Source organism: Pholis gunnellus (assembly GCF_910591455.1).
Source record: "Pholis gunnellus genome assembly, chromosome: 20".
NCBI lineage: Eukaryota > Metazoa > Chordata > Actinopteri > Perciformes > Pholidae > Pholis > Pholis gunnellus.
The window spans coordinates 2305008-2325274 of record NC_136547.1 but is presented as its reverse complement, the minus strand read 5'-3'; the positions used below and the strand labels follow the sequence as shown (position 1 = coordinate 2325274).

General features: G+C 43.4%; 1 protein-coding gene across 1 annotated transcript in view; it reads right to left on the bottom strand.

Moving 5' to 3' along the window:
• hecw1a (HECT, C2 and WW domain containing E3 ubiquitin protein ligase 1a) overlaps positions 1-20267 on the bottom strand; it is a gene marked incomplete at its 3' end in the record, with an annotated part of 55065 nt that overhangs the window by 25838 nt on the left and 8960 nt on the right. Inside the window, exons 4-10 of the mRNA XM_079181466.1 lie at positions 20111-20205; positions 14350-14425; positions 12189-12358; positions 4245-4387; positions 3865-3965; positions 1421-2406; positions 402-981 (exon numbers count right to left, since the gene is read on the bottom strand). Of these exons, the coding sequence (XP_079037592.1) occupies positions 402-981; positions 1421-2406; positions 3865-3965; positions 4245-4387; positions 12189-12358; positions 14350-14425; positions 20111-20205 (2151 nt within the window). The remainder of the gene's footprint in view (positions 1-401; positions 982-1420; positions 2407-3864; positions 3966-4244; positions 4388-12188; positions 12359-14349; positions 14426-20110; positions 20206-20267) is intronic.

The following is a 20267-nucleotide window of genomic DNA, read 5'->3' as shown; positions in this document are numbered from 1 at the left end:
AGAACATCAATTACAGCTGTGCTTCAAATATAAAGCAAAGTGGAAGTATGACATAACTCACGAGTTTTAAAATTCTTCATATAAAAAGCATTATTTAGTTTTCAAGCTAATAATGCAACTTCCTTATTCAGTATTTAAATTGTGAATTATTAATTGAACTTCCAAATGTATATCTCTACCTTTCTTTCATAGTTGAAACTGATTGAGCTTTCAACTTGAGAGCTTTCATTTAAAGAGCTCTTTAATTTAAGGATGTGTTATCAGTGTTTCACCTACAAATGAAATAGAATGAAAGCCACAGAGGCCAGCTGTGGTATTGAAGACCCTCATGTTTCCGTCTGAACCCAGAATGAAGCTGAGGCTCCAGCAGACCACCAATAAGAAGCCGTGTTTCATCTCACCAGTGTCGTTTCCATCGCTGGGCCCCGCCACAGCCGGCTCCCCCTGCTCTCCTCTCCTGGCCTCCTTCAACCGCCCCATCCTCCTCTCTCCTCCTACCGAGGCCACCTCCTGGCCCTCTGCCGTGTGGCCGGCGTCCGGTACCGACTCGAAGGCGCTCTCCTCGTCTTCGTCTTCGTCCTGGGAGGAGAACACGGTGCTGCCAGAGAGTCTGTTGCTGTCCACCGAGGAGAGGCGGGTGTGGCTGCAGAAGCGGCTCCTCCCCTCGTAGCCTGAGTTGCTGTAGCACGACGTGCTGTAACAGGAGGTGCTGTAGCAGGAGGTGCTGTAGCAGGAGGTGTCGCAAAACTCGCACTCGTTCTCGCCCGGGTGTCTGTGGGTGCTCCCGCCGACTCTTCTCCCTCCTCCGTTGCTGGAATCCCCCTCCTCGCTCTCCAGGCAGGAGGGAGACCTCCTCCTGACGGCTGTGTGTCCTCCTCCTCCTCCATCACCCTCCAGCAGCTGGTTCAGCTCAGAGAGACGCTCAATGGAGAGGCTGCGTGGTAGGGATCGGCGGCAGCAGGGGCCTGGACACTCTGGGACCTGCAGGAATACAAAGAGGCTTAAACCCGCTGTTCCGCTCATTTACTGTACCCAGTGTACCGTTAGCATGAAAACATGGTGGAATTATCCAGCTAACTAGCCAGGTGCTAAATAAGTAAAAATTAATGAATGCTTGGAAAGCACATTGCATATCTCCAGATAATCAGCTAACGAGTTAGCTTAATTGGGTCTGATTAGAGGACGTAGATTGGTTGAATCTTTTAGATTAGGGCTGATCTAAAACAGCAGATGGAGTTTTGAGCCATTTTCAACCATGAAATTTGGTAAGAAATGTCAATATTAATACCAGCACTGATGTGTTTGATCCCAGTAGTACAGTCATCTTCATAAACATGTTAAAGTGGATGTGTTTAACTAAATTAACAGCTTATAGTTATTAGACAGTAGCTAGTACAGTGTTTGGCTACACTGGCCATACCTGAGAGGGAGACTGGGTTGTATCATCCTCTTCCTCATCCTCCTGCCCCTCCTCCTCTTTGGAGGTTTTAAGTGTTGGTGATGTGGAGGTGGTGTCTTGGTTACTTGAATTCTCTCCCTCCTCCTCCTCCTGGCTCAGGGTTCTGTGTTGGGCGGAGGGGAGACTGTGGAGGAGGTGGTGGATCCGGATGTAGTGGGAGCGGGGCGTCTCCGGCTCGCCGCAGGCCGACGCGATCACCGTCTCCAGCTCTGACACCGGGAGGGAGCAGGGGCGGTTTTTGCGGCGCGAGGGAGCATGGGAGTTGTGGTTTGCGAAGAGGGATTGGCAGGCGCAGGGGACGCAGCTTCTGCCCTCCCCCTCTGTCACCTCCTGAGGGGCCCCTTCAGCTCGCTCTACAGAGGCCTCCTGGGATGTGACGTTTCCCTCGGTGGGGGCCTCCGTAGAAGCAGCCACATTGTTTGCTGATTCTACTACAGGGTTGTCAGAGTCTGGCTTTGGCTGCGTTTCCTCCCCAACCTCCTCTTCTTCTTCTACTGTCACCTGCTCCTCAGCTTGTGGCGCAGACTCTGCTCCTTGCTCCTCCTCCTCCTCTCCCTCCTGCGGCCCCATCTCCCCTACTCCACCCTCTACACCGCTGTCCTCCAGCTGTTCAGCCGGGGCCCCCTCCTCCTGCTCCACCTGTGGAGGAGCAGACGGGGGCTCCTCCCTCACTGTGCTCTCCTCCTCCGCAGCTTCTCGCTCCCCCGGAGTCGCCTCAGGCTCCTCCGTCTCGGCAGGAAGGGGCTCCTCGGGTGCGGGGGCTTCCACTGCGGAGGCTGGCGGCGGCGAGGTCTCGGGGTCGTGGGGGGCGTCCAGGGGGAGGTCGGGCATGTCCGGCCCCACACTTAGCGTGTCATCGTCAGGTGCATCGGCGGCGTGGTTGTCATTGGCTGCATTCCCCCCCTCAGAACAGGCTGCCTCTATGACCAGGGAGATCTCCTCATCATCTGAGGGCAGAACACATGGAGATGTTGGTGCTGTTGCATTGGGTGCTGTTGATCATATTCTTGACATTTGAGGCATGCACAAGTTTCAGTTGTATACACTCGTGTTTTTAAAAGATTATTCCACAAAATGGATGCAGCAGAACTAGAGATATTACTTTTCAAACCCGGGTGCCTACATCACCCACAATGCAACACAACTGCGACAGTTTGGTCGGGGATTGGGGTTATTTATGCACAGCGGGTTATAGAAGTCTGGTGAGCTCACTTCTTTCTAACTCCACACCTCCAGATTTGTTTCCATCTGAAACGGGAACGGACGCTGAGGACATTCATCAGCCTACACAGCTCCCTCTGAAGTCACTGAAGGCTTTACAGTAGAACTCCTCTACACCAGGAAACACACTTTCATGTCTTTTCCCTTTAAAATGGTGACGCCAAAGAAGTGGTCCGCTACATCGTCATCTGCACTTTTCTCCTCTCTCTGAGAGGCGTTGAACGCAGCCTGGCAGCTGTCACACAACCAAAAAAACCAAACTATTTGCATGACAAATGAATAAATCATATGCATGAATTACAGATCTATGCTCTTGAATTAATAATTACCTCAGTAGCAGGGCATTGAGGAGCGAGGGATTGTTTAGACCGTCGGGCGATGGACAAATCAAGTCGCTCACATTTATTAGTTTGGTTTTGAAAATGGAGTGTGACACTTATAGAGATTACGCCAGTTCAACAAGTTGTATTATCTTTAACGCCCCTTGTCAACGCTGCGCTTAATGCTCTGTTGATGCTCACAACTTCTTGATTCAAGGCGAATATCTACAACACAGGATGTCGTATGCTGTGCAGATTGTAAAACCCTCTGAGGATGATTTGTGATTTGGGGCTATACATATATTGAATTGAAATGAATTTATGAGCATGGGTTGTTCAAGTGAGAGCACAACTCCTAAATTGGTCGCATATAATTTATTTCACATATTTTATTATTCATTCATTCATTTTCTATGACACCTGCTGAGCTCTGTTGCACTTAAGTGCAGAAAACCAAAAGGAATCAAGTTAATCACACCACCTGGGATCTGCTTTAGTGTACAGCAGGTAAGTACGATGTACGTGAAACTCAGAGATGAAACTGATCCATTGCTATGTTCATCTGTAACTAATCCTCCTCTGATACAAAGGTTCTTTTCTTTTATTAATTCTATTTATTTATTTTAATCTTACTTTATTATTATTGTATGTCTAGTATATATCATTTATTTATTATCCCTCTAATTAATATCCTGTGTGTATGTATGTATACATGCATGTATGTGTATGTGTATATATATTTTGTTATATACTCACTATTTGCTAAATTGTTAGAAGTACTATTTCTGCTATTATTTGTATCGTGTGCCTTGTTTTGAGGTCGTGTGTCAGGGACTAGATTGGATGGCGTTATGCCTGATGTACCTGCGTGAATAGAGGAGGCGAGCTCGAAGCGGAACTGCAGCTGACCGCAGACATGATCCGTTGGCAACCTGCGACCCAGAGAGTAACTCACGACCCGATCCCTGTGGACAAAAGAGAGGGCGGTGAAAAGAGGGTGAAGAAGATGAGCGGTAAAGACCGAATGAAATGAGAGCTGAAATTAGATGGTCATGTGAGATGAAACCGGCCCACACATCCTTCATCTCATCCTCTGTGTGTGTGGGCTAGTGGATGTGGGAAAGCTTCCACAGCTCTACTTGAATCATCCAGCACTAGAGTAATATTTGCACTGATGACGAACACAGTCCTACAGGACTCATCTCACACTGCATTACTGGGTGTGGTGTGGTGTTGGCTTTTACCCAATGGCGTGTTTTTCCAGCAGCCTCTGGACGGGGACGGAGAGCTTCCCCAGGAAACGCTTGATGATTGGCCGACTCTTGGCAAACTTGTCCTTCACCTCGATCTCCAGGACGTCAGTGGGCAGAGACACGAAGCTGAACCTCTGGAGAGAGTTTTGTATGAAATATAATGCAGCCTGGATTAAGTAAGCATATATACAATATACAGTATTTACTACCAAGATGAATGTATCTAGAGAATGTTGAAACAATAGCTGTGTTTCTAATCAATTATCTCGTCAATTTTAAACAAATGTTTTGAAATGTCACAAAAAAGTTTCCATCAACTGGTGTAGAGCAAATAAACTCAGCTACAGCTTAGTTTGGTCAGAAGTTGGAGCTATAGGCTACACATGGTTGTAATCTGCCAGTAAAACCAGTAGAAGAAGAAGTAGAGGAACTTGTCCCTTCAGTACATGAATGTAAAAACAGCCTTCTAGTGTTTAAATATATCATTCTATACAGCCAAGCTCCAACATCACAGTCAAGTGACAGGAAGAAAAACGTTCTTCCCCTAACCTTAACCAAGACTGGACCAGATAGAACTGGTCTCTTATATTGAAGCTACAGAATGATGCTGGATTTAATATCTTTCCAGCTTTGTACCCGCTTCATTTAGGGCTTATTTTTCTTTCTCCAAGCCAATTAGAGATGGATGTGGTTTTAGTATGGATGAATTAAATAATCCGCCTCTCTCAGCGGGGGTCTGATTGCGGTCCAAGCTTCTTACACGTCACTTCAGAGCCTGCAACTGTAACTGTCCAAATCCTCCAAAGCTGTTTCCTCTCTCTTTATCTTCACCTCTACTTCATGACTTCTCTCAATGTTGTCCTGCATTCTGAAGCAGGAAGCGTATCACAACACAGAGCGGCACAGTTTGATAGCCACTGGCTTTGAGAAGTGACTGCTGGCAAATTATGGGTGGAGCATCAGATTATTGCTTTCATAGGAAACTAGAAGTACCGCCTCTCAGTCGTATGCCTCAGCCAACCAAGTCACAGTTTACATCCATGTCCGTTTTATCCTACCGTTTGATCCTATTAGAGGTTTGGGTGAAATGATCATAATTAGCATATGCATTCTTGAGTTATGGTCCAAAAATGTTTTGTGAGGTCACACTGACCTCACAAAACATTGGGCATAAGTTGAAGAAACGTACGGACAGACGGACAACTGAATCTGAATCTGAATGCCTTCATTTAAATGAAGGACTGAATGTCATTTAGCAAAGTTCTACAAGCACCCGAAGCACAAAATGACTCCTGTTTGTCATAACAGTGACCGCTTTGGCTACAAGTGACACATATTGGATGATGTTGAATGCAAAACTACTAATAAGCATTTTGCTAAAATACTAAGCTGCTGTAACAGTTGCACAAGTAGAGAAGACAAATGATGTCTATCATAGAGCTAAATGTATTTAGATTGTAATAGGCTAATATTAGCCACCCTAAGTAGACCTAACAGGAGAATTCACAAGGACTGGAATGCGGTTGCATCTTGAATTGTGCATCACTTGCAACTTCCATCTGTCCCAGGTCGAGGTCAGATTCACAGAAGAAATAAGAGTAGTCACAGAGGAATCAGCAGGGAGTCCATGGCAGTATAAAAACAGACAATAAAGGTGTTTTGCTTCAACAAAAACAAAATCCATAACTTTTACTCCAACATGCAAAATTGAGAATAAAAGCTGCATATCTTATTTGCTTGGAATAAAACAATGCATGTGTTTAACAGACTTTAGGAGGTCTCTTAAGTTAGTCATACCCTTCTTTTATGAGGTTAACTTTCATAATGGACAGCAGATGTGTTTTGGAATCATCATTGATCATGATGAAAAGGAAAATATGAATTATTCAAAAACAGGTTCTTTTAGCTCACCAGCTGTAGGTCCGGCTTGCTTGATAGATATCATCTGTACATGCAGTTCTAATAAGATACAACATTTTACTTTCTTCTTTTTAGTTTCCATCCAAATGCCCAATGTATTGATCTGGTCCTCCTTCTCTACCGGTGGTTCTCGTTCTACTTATATTCCAGCTTGCTCCGGCTTTATTCTACATGTTCTCAGACACACATAATTGAGGGAGACTTGTGTGTGTGTGTGCATGTGTGTGTATTAGCTGAGGCAGCTACAGTAGATTTCAGCTGCTGTCCTCTGCTAACCTTGAGCTGTACCTCAGCCAGCATTACAGTCAGTAACTCTGTGTGTATCACATCGGCTGTAAATAACAGTTCCTCATTTCAATCCTAGTGCTGGAAGATGGATTACAAAAAAAATACAAGGAAACATAAATGGGGAAGCCAAGAACTGAGAATATGATGAGGAAATGAGCGCAATAAAATAAAAAAAATGCATCTGGTTGCAGAACAGACAGAAAGAAATGAGAAGTGGAGGGGAAGAAAGGCTGGGAGAATCAGTGTGCGGGGTGATAAAGGAGGACGATGAAAAGGGAGTCGGAGTGAATAATTTACAAGATGAGCCAGGAGGGAGCAGACAGAGCGAAAGTGTGTGTTTGTGAGTGGAGGATGCAGGACAAACTCAATAAAGAGGGTGAGAGAGAGAGAGAGAGGAAATGGGAGAAGGAGTGTGTGCTGTCGCAGCAGCAGAGTACCATGTTAATCTCAAGGAAGAGGAGTGAAATGAAGCTGGAGAGGACCAGAGGAGGAGGGAGGTGGGATAGGACGAGTGGAGGAGAAGCAGGAGGAATAAGGGAAGTTTAGTCTGTGTGGAAGATGTAAGATTCACTCATAAGAATGCTGTTAAGACCCAATTTAGTTAAAAAAGGCCTGTGCTAATGAAGAATAAGACAAATGTATCAAGAGACTTACAGATACTGGCTCAAAAAGCTGGATTGGGTGACAATGGGGACGAGCTATTCAGTTCAACATGTTTACATCTGATTACACATACAGCACGCTGGTGAGGAAGCTAACAACAAACATGTCAGCTTTTTGGATTGATTACCTCACGCCAGCTATGCTACCAAGTTCTATGTCGGCTTGATGTCCTAAATGAAATGTCTACGGTCCTTTGTTTTACAAAATTAGGAAAGGTCAGGCCTGATGTTGCCTTCATGCTGTTATCTCCTCCAGACTCGATTATTGAAAAGCAACTTTATTCTGGTAGCTGCAGGCGGAACATCCGAAGAATACAGCTGATGACTTCATTCAAAACGCCAGTGCTGCTGAGTGAGAGATACAAGAGCAGTAAAGGAGAGGACCAGGAGAGATGAGGCTCCCTTCAGCACATGTGTTCTACAGTCAGGATCACAGCTACAGCAGCTGGCTCCTCACTTATTATAAGGTGCACGTACAGTAGTCTCAGCTCTCCACTGCACGACTGTAGCTATCCAAGCCTGGTTCTGTTGTGAGAAAAGATACCGTCTCTCTCACATGCAACTAGGTAGATAATGGGACTTCATTCCAGCACCAATCTCCATGCATACAGCTGTAAGAGCTATAGCGTGGCCCAGTATCAGTTTTCCTGTCTCTCCTCACATCAAAAGATATTGATCCTTACACGGTCATTCAGGTCATTTTCATTGGGTTGTACACTGGACTTGCAATTATACTGTTATATGTAGGTCATGTATGTACTCAGAATACTGTGGATATTTGTTCTGTGCATTAACCGATGCCGCTGATCGCACTGGGCTTGTCTGCCAACATTACGGCTATCTTTGCACACTACGTATGATCCTTCAAAGAGAGCCTTTCCCAGTCAACTAAGTTGTACATAGGTATTTGTATATTACTCGTGCAGTGCCCGTTCAGAGCGTGAACGTTCGGAGCGCGTCCCAGTTCAGAATGTGTCAAGTAGGTCTATCTGTGGGTGCACAGTACTACAGGACATGCCTCCTAGATTATATGTCCTTGAAACGGTCATAGTTTGGTTAGGTCAAAGCACCAAAACTACTTGGTTAGCTTTGGACACAAAAACGACTTGGTTAGCTTTAGACACAAAAACGACTTGGTTAGCTTTAGACACAAAAACGACTTGGTTAGCTTTGGACACAAAAACGACTTGGTTAGCTTTAGACACAAAAACGACTTGGTTAGCTTTGGACACAAAAACGACTTGGTTAGTGTGGAGAATTTAAGTATTAAAAGCATTATTTAGTAGAATTAATAACACCCCTAGTGGTGAATAAAATTGTCACAATGATGAGAATGTAAATTATGTTAAGAGTCACAATATATTTACTTATGGAATGTAATATAGGTTTACAGGATGTTTACTTATAGAAGATATTATATGTTTGCAATAAGTTTACTTGTAGGAGTCTTTAACATAATCATTGGAAGTATTGAACCAAAGTACAGTCACATAGGTTAGGGGGTTCTGAGCCATGAGGCAGAGAGATCAGGGGAGACAGGGTCAGTGAGGAATGCAGAGGACAGGCTCTTCACGACCATATAAGGGAATAGGTCGAGGACCAGAGACATCAAAGGGGACATCAAAGGGGACACAGAGGAGCTGGAAAGATGACCAACAGAGCAGGACGAGTCCGGACGACTTCAACCAAACACTGAGCTGATAGCAGCCAAATCCATTAAGGGTTTATTGTATTTCGGCCAATCACAGAGGCTGATACTGGACATTTAAACATTCGGACAGAGACTTTTAAATATAGGATAGTTGCAGAGAGTTTTGGGTTCTGTTCGCGCCGTTACCACTCTGTAGTTGATCAGCTGGGCTGGTCGATTAGGTGGGGCAAGTGAGGACTCAGCCCCAAGGGACATATTGATATCGATAGAGTAATTCTGTCTGCAACTGTTCTAGCTTCTCATGTTAATTAAATACTTTTTGATTGTAAGCCGGATCCAGTTCATTTTTGGTGGGACTTTGCTGCAGAAAGTTAGCAGCAGCAGAAGTCCAGCGGCCTGGCTCTCCCCTGAAAAGGTCTCCCCTCGACATTAGCTTTAGACACAAAAACTACTTGGTTAGCTTTGGACACCAAAACTACTTGGTTAGCTTTGGACACAAAAACTATTTGGTTAGCTTTAGACACCAAAACTACTTGGTTAGCTTTACACACAAAAACTACTTGGTTAGCTTTAGACACAAAAACTACTTGGTTAGCTTTAGACACAAAAACGACTTGGTTAGCTTTGGACACAAAAACTACTTGGTTAGCTTTAGACACAAAAACTACTTGGTTAGCTTTAGACACAAAAACTACTTGGTTAGCTTTGGACACAAAAACTACTTGGTTAGCTTTAGACACAAAAACTACTTGGTTAGCTTTAGACACAAAAACGACTTGGTTAGCTTTGGACACAAAAACTATTTGGTTAGCTTTAGACACCAAAACTACTTGGTTAGCTTTACACACAAAAACTACTTGGTTAGCTTAGACCCGAATTTGGGCACAAAAACTACTTGGTTTGGTGTCAGAATAAGTACATTCATCCCGGTAGTTATCTCAAGGGGTGTGTGATATAGCCTGACAGACTGCAGACCCTTCTCCATCGCTTGGCTTCCGGAATGGCAATCCTATTATATGCAAGTGCCCCTTGCAGCACTTTCAAGAAAAATGTTTTAGTTATTTCCATTATACTGTATTTGAACAAAAACACTACACAGGCTTTTCTTGCTCAACCAATTTTGAAAATGGTCACCTTCACAGAAAAATGTGATATTGATAGAATGTTATTTCATTTGGACAGGCCCCTATCAACCACGTGCATGTCCAAATAAAGATTTAGGGACATTTTAAATGTATCAACTCCTTAACTTAGTATTAGTATAGAAATATAATTTAAATTTAGTGTTACAGACTATTAGTATGGCCACATTTTAAATATTGACTAGGGAGTTAAACTCAATGTCAACATTGATCTAGTGTATAGGCAAAGGATGATAAATATAAACCTGCATTAATAATTCAATAAAGCTTTATTTTTATTTTATACAATATATCTGCAAAAAATACCCAATTCTTTGGTAATTACTTTCCAGACCTATTGTTGTGATGGTTTATTAGTTTATCTTATGATATAATCTTGAAGAATTGTCCCTAAAGCTGCAGAGTACTGAGCTGCAGTATTTAAAGTGTGCTATGGAAACCCATTAGAGTTAGACAGTACATTACTGCCAAGCAAGCCGAGCTCCTCTCTACATGAGAGCTGTTAGGAAAGGGAAAGTTTCTTTGAGCTGAGTGGATGCTGCCAAGAGGGACACTGCATTAAACCAGTGGATGGAGTCTCCTGAGGGACATGATAAAAGGTAGAGACTGTGCTGTAGAGCATTCTGAGACAGAGACTGCATTCGGACAGAAAACTGTCCGTTTTATGCACAAAACACACAGATAAAAAATGAATTGCAGACACTGAGAGCATTATGAATTGCAATCAATATCTAATATCTAATATCTAATATCTCAATATCTAATTCACAAAATATATTACCACGCAAACATTTCCGTCTGATTGCAATTATCCTTGTGGCAAAGTTTAAATAGATGTTTAAAAAAAAAGTAAAGGCATAACTCAGAGGCATGAATTAGAGTAACCCTCAGTGACACTGATTATGATGTACTGCCAAGTGTGGAGAAACCCTTTATCAGGTTACATGACAGGAGCTATTCGTGGTATTACTCACCTTAAAAGCCATTATCATGACGTGGAGCCTCAAACTATGAACCATTAGCTTTAAGCAGAGATATCATTAAGGATGACATGCTGATTGAAATAAAGTGGTCGTGACACAGGAGTGCAGGACATTCAAATAGATTAATCACCATTTTAATGCCGTCAGGAAGGCTGACCATGTCTGTGGTGATTCTGTGGCAGACGGTGGAAGGAGGCTTTACTTTTAAAAACAGCACTCTGTCGTGTTTGCTGTGAGAACTTTCATGATGCTCATGCCAACTCTCGCTCCGACGCACCAAATCTAGCTTGCCCGCTTTATTTTTGAATCTCAGATTTCAATGAAGTGCACGGACATGTCCCCCTGCAGGAGAGGAACCGACACCTCTCTAAAAACAGATTTGCACAGATACAAGTCAGCATAGTCAAGGTCAGACATTCTTGGCAACACAAACATGAGAAAAAGATTTCTGAGTCAAGGAGATCTTATTTTTGGGATTGCAATTTGGTATTTTGGGTGCGCTGGGAAATGAAATCTGGCAGGAAACTGGTAAACACAGACTCTTTTTGTGCATGTGAGTCACTTGGTGATACTTGAACTACTCACTAAACAGTTTTAATGAATGTGAATAGTACACACCATCCCTGGCAACAATTAAATAAACGAAGACACATGCATTGAGTTCCATGTAATTATGAAATAAGCTTTTAGTCATGCTGAATTTGAATATTTGAAGTCATTCCTTAGATAGTATATAAAACATTAATGCTACTTTAAGCCTTTTTGCTCACGCCATTAAACTGCTCCGTCCACAACAGGATTGACTGGCGATGAACTTTGCCAGAAACGTACGGTTTTCCAAGAAAAAGTCTCTAAATGAGAAAATCAATTGGCCGATCTTGTTTTCCTCAAAGCAAACATGATTTTCATGGATTACATTGATCCTCCCATCCTGCTGCTGAAACCGAAGAAGCACCCAATCCTCCTTTTTCTGTGTTGCGCAATCTGTTGTACTGGCTTTATATTACAAACGCGTGAATTCTAGGACACTTTAAAGTCCCTTAAAGGGCCAGTGTAGCATTTTGGGGGATCTGTTAGCAGAAATGGACTTGAATATTCATAACTATGTTTAAATTAGTGTGTAATCACCTGAAACTTGGAGTGGTTGTGTTTTTCTCTAGCTTAGAATGAGCCCCTCATGTCACCATGTTTGTACCGCTCTGTGTGTGTGTGTGTGTGTGTGTGTGTGTGTGTGTGTGTGTGTGTGTGTGTGTGTGTGTGTGTGTGTGTGTGTGTGTGTGTGTGTGTACCTCTGTGCTCCATTGTGGGTTGACCGTGTTGCAGACCACTCCGGAGCGTTTCTCCTGGCCGTGGTGCGGCAGCGAAGGGAAGATGCTGTGCTTTCCGGGCTGGATGGAAAGCTTCAGGTAGGGGTCGGGATTGAAGAACATCCCCTTCTTCAAACTAACTGCCTGCAGGTCTGAAAGAGGCGCACATGGAAGCGAAGACGGAGAGGTTACGCAACCACACACATTCTGGATCTGTTATCATAGAAAACTCTGCCCCAGGTTCAGATCGACACATCGTGGGGGGGGGGGCTTGCTACTGTAGGGTTGATCTCGGAGATAAAACGGTACATATATTGAGTCTGAGTAACAACATCAAGTCAGTTCTTTTCATTTTAAAATCTTATCAGAAACTTAGAAGAACCACAGACGGCAAATGATCAATTCTTTTTTACATTCTGTGAAATTCTGTGAAAGTTGTTCTTGAAGACGAAATACTGGTAACAAAAACGCAATACTATCTTAGAATGCAAACAGACACATTGACAAAGACCGGAGGAGCCAGGGATCGAACCGCAGACGTTCCGATTGGCCCTCTGACAGTGAGCAGTGGGTGGTTGTCAAAGAGTCCCTCTGAACCCCACAATCTGCCAGCGGGATGGGTTTCTGTTATCGTTGGATTTGAAGCTTTCTGATTGAGTGACGAATACTTCCGTCAGGATAAATAAATAAATCCAAGCTTGAAATTGTGATATTTAATCAAAATATCTTTTTTCTACGTCTCTCAATTAAAATCAAATCCTGTGCTCCGCTGTTCGACAAGGAGGCTATGATTGACTTGGCTGAGACCAACAGTCACGTGACTGAAACTGCAGGCTGAGAGGAGGTCAAGAGAGGACTATGAAGACGTGAACATGGGAATAGTTCAGTATTTTATCACGTCACTTATCTTTTTTTTTTTTTTGTGTGAATTATGCCATCATAACATGTTTGAAGTTGCCCTACTTCTAGCCGTGATTGTGCTGTTTCCATAGAGGTGAAGGACTGTATTGCAGTGAAAGACGAGGCCACAGAGAGTAAAATGTGACTCTGTGTGATTGTTAATGAGTGCATTGTTGTAGAGGTAGAGTAGAGGTGTGTGTAAAGATGAAATGGCTGTGATGTGTTTTTGATCTGTGTCAAAGTTCTCTTGTCTTTGGCTGTTTGGGAATTAAATAGACTTTCAAGTGGTTTGAACATAATTTGAGGAGTAAAGACAGTAAACAGATTAACAGGTGAATGGACTCATTCCTGCAGCACTCTAATGGGGACAAGAGATTTAGGTCCAAAACACATCAAAGCTACCCATCTCTGTGGTAATTTGGTATCACGGTTAAATGAACCAGTCTGTCAACATTTAACCCTCTGAACCCCAAGCAGTTTGTGTTTTTTTTTGCTCCGGTCACATGTTTCTCTCTGTGGCCTTGAGTTTCACTACAATATAAAAGTCCTGCACCTCTATGGAAACAACACAACCATGAAGAGAACTCACTCTATGCCATACAATTTCCCCGGGCGCCCGTCATGGGCAATCCACTGCTCCCTATATACAGGGATGGGTCAAATGCAGAGACAAATTTCCCCCTTACCGGGATGAAAATAGTATAATTAAAAAAATATTAAAAACGCACGTTGAATTTCTTTGATAATTTATTATTATTAATATTATTAGTTTAAATACACAAAATGTTTCGAAGATGCCATTGGAAGTGTTACCAATGCTGTAAGAAAAGGAGGCTCCACGAGTCATATACATTATACTATTTACATTTTTATAACCTCTGAACGGTGGAGTTTTGGTGATTCTTAAAAAAAGAATCACATTTCCATCCCGCCGGCAGGTCTGGGGGCTCAGAGGATTAAGGTCACTTGCTTATTTTAACGTAGTGTTGTTTTTTATTTTGTATGTATGTCAGTGAGAAAACAATGGGCTGATTCTAAATGTCTGAAAGAAGACTTATCATTATGTCTTCAAAACAGACACAGAGCAGACTGTTGCTTTTAGAGAGACAACAGACAGTTCTAGAGAGGGCTGCAGGTCAAAGGGGGGTCAGATGAGGGAAGAGTGGATGGAAACATTGATTGGAAGCCTTTGAATGTGGAAGTACAGTAACACAGGAACAAGGTGGATGCTTTGGTATCCTACCTGACAAGGAGAAGTTAATGAGTCTCCTGTTGCCCAGTCCATGGTTGACTTCAGGACTGACCACTGGCTTTAATACCTGAGGACACAGACCGACAGGAAGGCTTAAGAACATGAAAACACACTCTCCATTCTTCCTTCTCTCTACACCAGTGTCTCTCCTCCTTTGCTGTAAGATGAAACTTTAATGATGCCCCATGAGGAAAGTGGGTCACTGCAGCCAAATAACGAAATAAGAGTCATAAATACCAGTATACGAGTAAAGAAAGACTGAAACCAATAGCAATTTATACAAAATGTCAACTAATACATCAATACATTTATAATAGATTCATTCAAGTATTAACAATGTGTTCCAAAACACAAAGATGTCAGACAGGACATACTTCTGAAATGATGTGAGGTCTGACACCTTTGTGTTTAGACAAAACGTCCAATCTGATCTCAGCTCAGCCTTTGGTAAAGCTCTGTTTTCAGGCAGCCTGACAGCATCCTGCGATCAATACTCTGTCTTCATTATCCTGACATTGATCCTACAGCCAGGAAGAGGAGGAGCATGGGGGATGGGAGGGAGACAGAGGAGCTGATGGAGAGAGGAGGAAGTGGAGGAGAGCGTGAGCACCGCTGTGTTGCATCAGTTCCACCGTGCAGTGGAAAGGTTTTGCGGTTCAATAGTGAAAGAACTATGATGGTCGACGTGAACATTTTGAAATTGTCTAGAGCCAGTGTTTGGTTTGTCCATTCTGGGCTACTGTAGAAACATGACGGCCGATGTCATGAAGAAGACCCGCTCCATAGAAACGGCCTTAAGATGGCATTCAAGGAAATGTCATGGTTTTATCTGCTGTGAGACCAAATGTACCAAATAGATCAATACCCATAATGTTGTGTGATGGTAAGGACGGACAGAATTATGGCATTGACATCAGAGAAAATCTATTGATCGCGTGATAAGAAGTCATCATCTTATCAACTGGCTTGGTTTTAATCGGCATCTAGAATGTGCAGATTGAAACAGCTACAGAAATAAAAACACAAACCACAAGTTTCGGATTCGATGTGAAAAGGCTCATAAAGACAGTTGGGTTGCAATGTTTTGATTGACGTGCAATTTATTGGTAAATGGTTAATGGGTTTGCAAAGACCTTATGAGTCTACAGCCACGTAACAACCTGAGGCACAGCTGTGCTAAGATAAACGCTAACATGCTAACGTACTCACAATGACGATGCTAACAGCTGCTGAGCAGATACTGTATATTGTTGACCATGCTCACCATCTTCGTTTAGCATGTTAGCATGCTAGCAAAGGATAATTAGCACTCATCACAAAGTACAGATGAGACTGATGGGAATGTGATTAGTTCTGCAAGAATTTGGTCCGAGATAAAAGTATTGCTGAAGTTAGAGGTGAAGTGAGGAGATATTTCTTCCCTAATAGCGACTATATATTGTCATCTTACATCACACCGTCCACTCAGTTGACCATCAATGCAAAAGTGGGGAGAGAAGTAGAGACAGTACAGGAAGTATCTGTGTCACAGCAAACTATTCTGTATGAGCTCTGAACGATGATGCAACTGGCTGTGGAAACAAAAGGAAACGGGGATAAAGGAAATGACAGATGTTCGGACCAATTAGTTTTAATGAGATGCTAATCTGCCTCTCTGAGTACAGCCCACTCAATGATTCTAATCTCACAGATAAACCACATGACAACTCCATCTCATCTGCAACACACTTTAAATAATCTCCCATCCTACTGCAGCAAGTTGGAGAACAATCAAATACTTTGAAAACAAAAGGAGCAGTATGTAGAAGTCAGGAGTGCATGTCCTGTAAGTGTTACAAGGACTTTGATGGAAGAGGAGAGACAGGCGGGTCTGAAAGAGACAGCCTGCATTTAGGTCCACATCTGATTACAGGTCAGATCCACATGTGTGAGCTATCTGAATGCGTCCCAGGGCCCTTTAAGACAGAGAGTCTGAGTGATCTAACTCACTTAGAGTGGGTTACCAGTGTAGACAAGCTTCTATCAGCTCAGTGGTGAGAGCAGGTCTGCTGGGGGTGCTTGGTCAAATGTCATCATTCACGTCCATCAGTCAGCAGCAGTCACAGGCCACTTGCTGCACGCCCTTCAATGGAGATAACCACGATGTACCTGAAGCAACAATCCATCCATCCATCCCTACTGTATAATGTGTGGAGCTGTGTTTGTCATGGTTCAGTGGATATAAGTCCATACGGTGGGTTTCATTTTTCTATTCCTATTTGTTCACCAAAGACGTGTATGGACGTCATGTAACGGGAAACTAATCTGTGACAGTGTAATGGCATTATGAGATAGAGGAAGAGGTCACAGCACGAGTGTTACGCTGTTTATCAACCTGCATATGCCACGTTGTATTGTGACAATGTGCTGTGTCATCACCACAGGATGGTGTGACCGAAACAACCAAAGACACCAGATCAAGGTTAACGGAATACAATACCAAAAAGGTTTTAAGTTTATTAATAACCCCTGCAGCTACTCTAGAGTAGTGGAAAAAAGCGGACAAAAAATCTTTTTTGAAAAACAAATCAGTTTTTTGTTGCAAAATAATATATATAATATAATGGAATTAAAAGTATTGATGAATTAATGTGTTCATCGCTTTAATGTTGCTGCTAGTAAAGGTGGAGATATTTCTAATGTATGTGTATAGAAATATATATATTGAATGTATATGTATTGCTTAACATATACTATTGTATATAAAATAGAAGTACTCCAGTGTAGTACGAGTTCCGTAAAATGTGTACGGAAGTACAGTACTTGAGTAAATGTAGTTAGTGACGTTCCACCACTGAGTTAAGATATGCCACTAAGCTAATGCTTGCTTACATTACACATCATTAAACAGCCTGGAACATGTGTTGTTCTGTGAAGCTGCTGTTACCGACAGGAAATCAAAGTGGACTCTCACATGATATGGAAAATCATGGGAAAGTATCTGATTGCACCCTGAGTAACCTCCAAACAGGTTCAGAGATGAGAAGAGGATCAATGAGCGTTAATGTTCATTCACATGTTGAGACACATTCCCTCTCCTCACTCACACGGCACCAAAGAGTTTGTTCTGATTCTTCTTCTGTTGTAAATGTAGAATATCTGCTGTTATTGTTATCTGTGATGGTGAACCCCAGTGACCGCTGAGACAAAGATCGCTCTGAGCAGAAGACATCAGCATTCAAACACTCCGTCTCCTTCCCTCAGGTCTTACACTAACGCTGTCGCTGTAGCTCTGGTCCTATACACTTCAGTTACCATGGTTACGCAGTACTAGACGACGTTATTGTCAGCGTGAGCTAACAAGAAAGAGAACACAAAACGCAAAATGACGTAACGGACTGATCAACAATAAAGCAAAGGTTAGAGGCTACAGTCAATCACACCACCAGTGTCATAAACGTGACATCATAAACGTGACATCATATCTTACAAGCTAATATCCTGCAGCTGTGTTTCACCATGAATGCTATTACTACACTACAGAAGGTGAACTACACAGTGAACTGACTCAGATGCATGTGCCTCTCAAGACGCTGCAGGAAAACAAGATGACTGAACGAGCCGTCACACGCGTCTGTGGAAGAGGAAGAGCGAGTATTTATGGTTACCCAGGCTATCCAGCTGAGCCTCGTCCTCCTGCCGCTCCTCCTCTCAGGGTGGCTGGGAGACAGCAGTCCCAGCTGGAGACACATGGCGTCCATCACACCCATACAAGTCAAGAGCCGGGTCCTCTCTGTCTAGAGCAAACAACAGGCAGAGCAGAACCATCTCCCTCCACTGCTCTCCTGTCCTTCCATGTCCTCTCTGCTTCTTCCTCTTCTCCTTCTTCTTCTTCTGCTGCTGCTGCTGCTTCTGCTGCTTCTTCTTCTAATTCTTCTGCTGCTGCTCGTTCCCCTTTTGCTGCGCCTTTTGCTGCGTTTGACCCGCTGCTTTCCTACCCCTCGCCTCTGAAAACCTCAATGACTCACCTGGAGTGGACTGTCTTCTCCTATCCCTATGTCTGCTCCTCCCTCCCCCTGTCTCCCTTCCTATGGCGGTTATTTTTATTCATTTGTCCTCAGGAAGCAAGTGCAGATCAAGTTCAGGACCCATCAGCATTTCCAGAGGCCCAGAGCAGCAGAATGGAGAACACTGAAACCCAACCCCCTGGCTGGACACCCTCCTGATGCCGGGGTCTGGCTGATGGAGGCTTTAGAAGAGCTGCGACAATATTCATATGCTGATAAGTAACATTGGTACGACAGATCTGAAGATCTCCAAGAAGCAATTCATTGCGTGACCACTATTCAATTCACTGGCCAGTGGCCAGGCACCACCTGGCAGCATGGGAGTGACTCCAGGACAGCACAGGTCTGGATACACACGGCTCGACAATATGAAGCGCCAGGTTGCCTTTGGAAACCAATTCTTGTCCTTCGGTTGCCATCGGTGGCAGACGCTTTTTAAAATATAAAAAGTATACCAAAGACCAAGTACTTTTGAGTACTTGGTCACTTTCTGACTGAAACAGTTGAAATACACAACATGATGCTTCATGTTTTCATGATACAAACACATCATAGTTTGCAGTAGAGATGTTTATATTTAATAATTAAATAAATCAGCTAAAAGATCTATTCATTTGTCACTTACATCCCAGGACAATTTCTAACATTTGTCTCTATTAAAATACACCTAACATGTGTAACGTACTTACAGTAAACAGTTGTGATTGTGATTGTTAAAGGAGAATAGTGCTGACCCACCTTAAAGGACGCAGCCGGAGCAGCCGGAGCAGCCGGAGCAGCCGGAGCTATTGCTAACTGCGGGGCTAACCCCTCCTTCACTTCAATCACTGACAAGTAAGACACAGGAGCTCAGCTTGAGTCTCCTCACCGGTCTGGAGGAGTTGTAGTATTTATTCACCGACAAATAAACCGTACACACACTACACTGTACGTCCACAGCTGTAACGTTACTGCTGACTTCATACTGACAGTCTCACACACACACACACACACACACACACACACACACACACACACACACACACACACACACACACACACACACACACACACACACACACACACACACAAGTTGGTCTCAAGTTGCAACCCGGACAAACAAAGGCTAGCACACGGAAGAGGAAGTCTTGGCCTGGTTATCTGTTATCTGGATATCTGCAGCGGAACCCCCAAAATATCCCCAGACTGAAAGCCAACTGAGCTTTACGCCGTGTGGTGTCTGACTGATAGGTTCAGCTTTATGCGCTACTACTGAGACCGTTCGTCTCGGCTCTGCAACACACACCAGTTTGTTTATTTACTATAAGATAATACTTTAAAGAAAGCAAAAGTACTTTGACTTAATAGAATCTTTCCCCTCCCTCAGCCGGGTATGTTCCTGTCAGACACACTGTTATCTTGTTAAGCTCTATGTTCATCTGGTGCTGTACCCCGAGCATTGAGAGGATTAGCTCCAGCTCTTCCAAAGAGCACAGCCTTTCAACGCTAAATCTGACTGGAATACAAAGGATGGTCAGTTCTTTGACGCGACTGAAATGTACTTCGTGTCTTCTAATGCAGCCTTGTACTTTCATCAGAGGTGTAGCTGCAGCACAACCAATTCACAAAGGACACAACATGAAGAGGCTGAGTAAAGCAGCTGAGCCCCTCCAGTCCCAGGACGCTGCATGTGTGAAAATAAAGCCACGAGGTGCGCTGAGACTCACATGTGCGGGGCCTTTCTTTATGGTGGTGCTGGGTGTGGTGGCCCTCAGGGCTCCAGTGACACCGTGGTAGTACCTGAAGCAGACCTGGGTCTCCGCTGAGGACGAGAAAATCAAACAACAGTTAGTTTGCTTTTCACAGGCACTGAATACAACTTTC